Source organism: Convolutriloba macropyga, chromosome 9 (assembly GCF_964194025.1).
Source record: "Convolutriloba macropyga chromosome 9, txConMacr16.3, whole genome shotgun sequence".
NCBI lineage: Eukaryota > Metazoa > Xenacoelomorpha > Acoela > Convolutidae > Convolutriloba > Convolutriloba macropyga.
Genome location: NC_134476.1, coordinates 57,578,192 through 57,582,040, shown reverse-complemented (window position 1 = coordinate 57,582,040; position 3,849 = coordinate 57,578,192). Strand labels below are relative to the sequence as shown.

The 3,849-nt window shown below is 36.3% G+C and overlaps 1 protein-coding gene across 1 annotated transcript; it reads right to left on the bottom strand.

The window, feature by feature from the left end:
* Window positions 1–1,200: 1,200 nt before the first annotated feature.
* Window positions 1,201–3,287, bottom strand: LOC142345488 (CD209 antigen-like). Its single transcript, XM_075397554.1, has 3 exons — window positions 3,048–3,287; window positions 2,901–2,971; window positions 1,201–1,609 (listed from the first exon to the last, which is right to left on the bottom strand). Exons 1-3 carry the CDS (start codon window positions 3,209–3,211, stop codon window positions 1,356–1,358), a joined length of 489 nt encoding a protein of 162 aa, XP_075253669.1. The 5' UTR covers window positions 3,212–3,287; the 3' UTR covers window positions 1,201–1,355.
* Window positions 3,288–3,849: the final 562 nt, after the last annotated feature.

Here is a 3,849-nt window from a genome sequence, read left to right as displayed (position 1 = left end):
TTTGGCTCTTGGGGCTAATCTAAAAATTTCAGGCTGAACCCTAAAAAAGACAAAAATTTTCAAAAGACTTTACAAAAAGCTGCAAGTTGTATCCAAAAAAACTGCTAAAATTTGTCAAATAAAAACTTTCAAAACTGTTTCATGGCCCATAACCATGTTCCCGTAGTTTATTACCAAACCCTTCTTAACAAAGGAGAATATCTGGCCCCAAGGGCTGGAAAAACTTGAATAATGATAATAAATGTCAAAAAAGTTCAAGGTCTATCAAAAAGTGCTAAATTGGTGATGTTGAAATGTTCAAAACTATTCCATTACCCCTAGAACTTATGCAGTAACCTATTATAAAACTCAAGAGGAGGTTCATATACACCAAATTTGTATAAATTTGATAGTTTTTGTTGGGATTACCGAAATATATAGCTCTTAAAATGGTCATAAAGAGTACTTATGTCTTGCAAAAGACCTTTATCAACCAAATTTAGACCGGTTCAGCAAAAAAAATCAAAAAATGGCAAACAAAATTCAAAATAAGACATTTTGGGCTGAAAATTTCTTAAGAATTAACATATAACCTTAAACTTCGGCCTTCCCCGTAGCTTCACCAAGGTAAGCATTTGAAGGAGTACTGAACGCGGCTAAGGGCCTCTAATGAAACTTAATTTCCGCTGCCTGCTACCTGTCTATCCCTTTTTTTAAGGACGACAAGTCAAATGCGTCAGAAAAATTGCATAAAAAAGACCAACAGGACTAACATAAGTGCTAAAAAATTTGTTTGAAAGCAATTAATTATAAAGTATTTTTAAAGGGTTATTAAGTGTGGAGTAAAGAGTGTAAAGAGTGTACACAAAAGTGTAATTTTCTTAAATTTACACTCCTACACTCTTTTCCCTTCTATTTGAGAGTGTGAACTGCTTTACACCTTTTTTCCCACTTAATAACGTTGGAATACGGGTGGGCGCCTTGGCTCGGGTAGGCCTGGGTGAGGAAAATGCACAAATTTTTGAATTGGCGTGCCTGCACTGGTGCGTTGAACTTTTTTGTAGTTCCCCGAGTGTAATTTAGTACCCAAGTAAGGGCTCTGTTTATTAAATTTAATCAGCGTACTTTTGTCAACTGAAAATTATTCCAGCACACAATGTTGTCAATTCAAACACAGTATGCATCTTAGCCTTTTGACTTTCTGATAGTACTAAGTGAAAATATGAAATTTAATCAGTTAATTCAAAGTTCCTATTTTATTTTGTTTCATCATATGATATGGTCATTTCCCCCATATTGCTGTTTTTCCAATTTTTTTCCAATTTCTTCTGTTTGTCTCAGTTCGATTTCTAGGGAATGATTTATTATGATTCATCCTAGAACTCACAGATGTAAGCCTTTTCTAGGGAACATTTTAAGTCATTCAAACCATTTTCCACAGAACCAACACTCCCACAGAACTCCTTCCCCCCTTGGTTATTTGGTTCCGGAGACTTTACTGCCCAAAGGCTGTCATCAATCTCCTGCATATTTGATGCATATATCCATTTCCGTTTGCTCAGCAGTGTTCTATTCTGATCAAACATGCTGATATCCTCCTGTGCATACACAATTCCCACCCACGCCCAGTCTGAAAGAATACATTTTCTGTTGTTTCATCGGTGTTTTTTAGGAACAACTATTTCAATAATAACTACACACAGTTGTTATGCGAGTAGATTGGGAAAATGAGTCTCAAGGTCACGTTGAATAAGTGGCTGATGGTTAATGATGACTATGCTTTCTAGATTAATTGACCACAAATGACGCAAATCTATCGCCGATTAGACTAGTCTTTCCCATTATAGACCCCCTCACGCTTGCTCAATCCATAAGTGAAAGAGACCTTTTGAACTTTGACGTCGAAAGTATTATCTAAGCAGAACTGCGTTGGAAGTACACAACATCTTCCCTTAATCATCTGCACAACACACATGTGTTGTTAATATCATCTGTTTTTCCGTTTTCTTTTTAACGGTTCTCTCAGAAATTACTTAGGAAAATCAAAAGAGTTTTTAGATCAAGTGGAGATCCCCCTTTGAATTATTTCATTAAAGAGCTACAGTTCAATTTTCAGCTCTTGTAATGAAGTTTTAGCACTTCTGTTTCACGCAAATTTCAAATAAAATCGAATTTTGATTACGTATGGAAAATACAAATCTTAGTACGGCGCCTTATAACCCAGGCTCAGGCCTCGACGTATGAAATGACTTTAAAACCTAGTGGGGCCAATTTTGACTAAAATTAGTAACCATTTAAAATACTTGCTCTTTTCAATATCACTTTGTTGGAAACTGAGCAGCATACTAATGAACAAAAAAAAATTTTAAAGATTTTGTGAAAAACTTCAGTCATTTTTATTCTTATCAGTGGCTGTTTCTGAGACAGATCAATATTGATTGCCTAGAATCAGATGTTTTGCGTATGGGGTGCTTGCTTCGTACCCAAGTAGGGGTCCTAGTGGATTCCATTGATGGACCATTGATAATTCATGGAATAGTTTCAAGTGCTTTTGTATTTAAGATTTTTCATCTTTCAAAAAAATTTCATGCACCGTGTTGAAAATTATGTTAGCTTTTTCTAAGCTCTTTCTCTCGCGATTATCAATGAAAGTCTCATTGCAAAAAAAAGAGGAAAGGGTGAAACGTTCGGCAAATGACATGTAAAGAAACTCAATTTCAGGACTCCAAATTGATTAGATGAAGATTCAAGGATGTCTTCTCGGAACTCTTAAGGAAAGCATAGGGAAAACATATTTTGTGCAATGAAAAGCGTCAGAGTTGAACAGGTGATTTTTCATGCAATTCTGTTTTTAGTTCAAATCTTGCTTTCATTGACTTTTTGGATGATGTAAGTAATATTAAGAGCATTGATTAACATGCCTGTAAGGTCGAAGTGTTTATAGATTAGTGTGACCTCTTCAGCTGATTTTGGCTCGAACAGTTTACCACCACTGAAATAAAATGACACATGATTAGCGGTTAAAATCACTTCATTCAGAGGGAGATGAGGTCAAGAAGACTGTTCACCTGTTCTTACAATCGTCCGCAGCTTTGGTCCAAGACAATCGCGTTTCATTCATGGCAAAGCACCGTTTTACAAGAGTGAAGCCGTTGCTTGGACAACCCCAGACAACTGATGCCAGACAAATTACAAAACAAACTAATGTTTCAAACAAGTTTCTAGTTAGCATCTCGGAAAATTTTAATTATAGTGAAACCCTTCAATATTGAATTCTTTTGCTCACCAGCTGTTTTCTACGAGACTTGTCTGATATAATGAAATATGATGATTAAATTGCCTGTCAATGATGTATTAAAAAGCACCCGCTTTTTTGCAATTTGTTCACAAACGAACCGAAAAAAATCGGCCTAGTATACCCTTGCAACCATCACAAGCACTTAAAATCGTTTTGATAAATTCTTTTCAGACATGCTTAGCGCAAGAATTCAGAGGAATTTGGATGGCCAAAACAAGTGCTGCATTTTTTTGAAGTCATGGTAAAAAACAGTGGAAGTATTAACATTTACTGCGTGGAAGATCGAGGGGTTCCTCCCACGTGAGAGATATGGTTGTGCTGAGGACAGCCCAACGTTTTACATTGGATAGGACAATCCAAGCGTTTACATTCGATAGGACAACCCAACATTTTACATGGAGTTACACATACCAACCTTTTACATGGGATAGGGCAACCCAACCTTTTACATCCAGAGACAACTCTCTCCCAGTCTAATCCGAATTTTTATCCAGACAGTTTCCCCTTCCCTTTTCACATTCTCCTTTTGAGGAAATTGCTACTAATATTTGACTGAAAGGGATCAAGGGGAT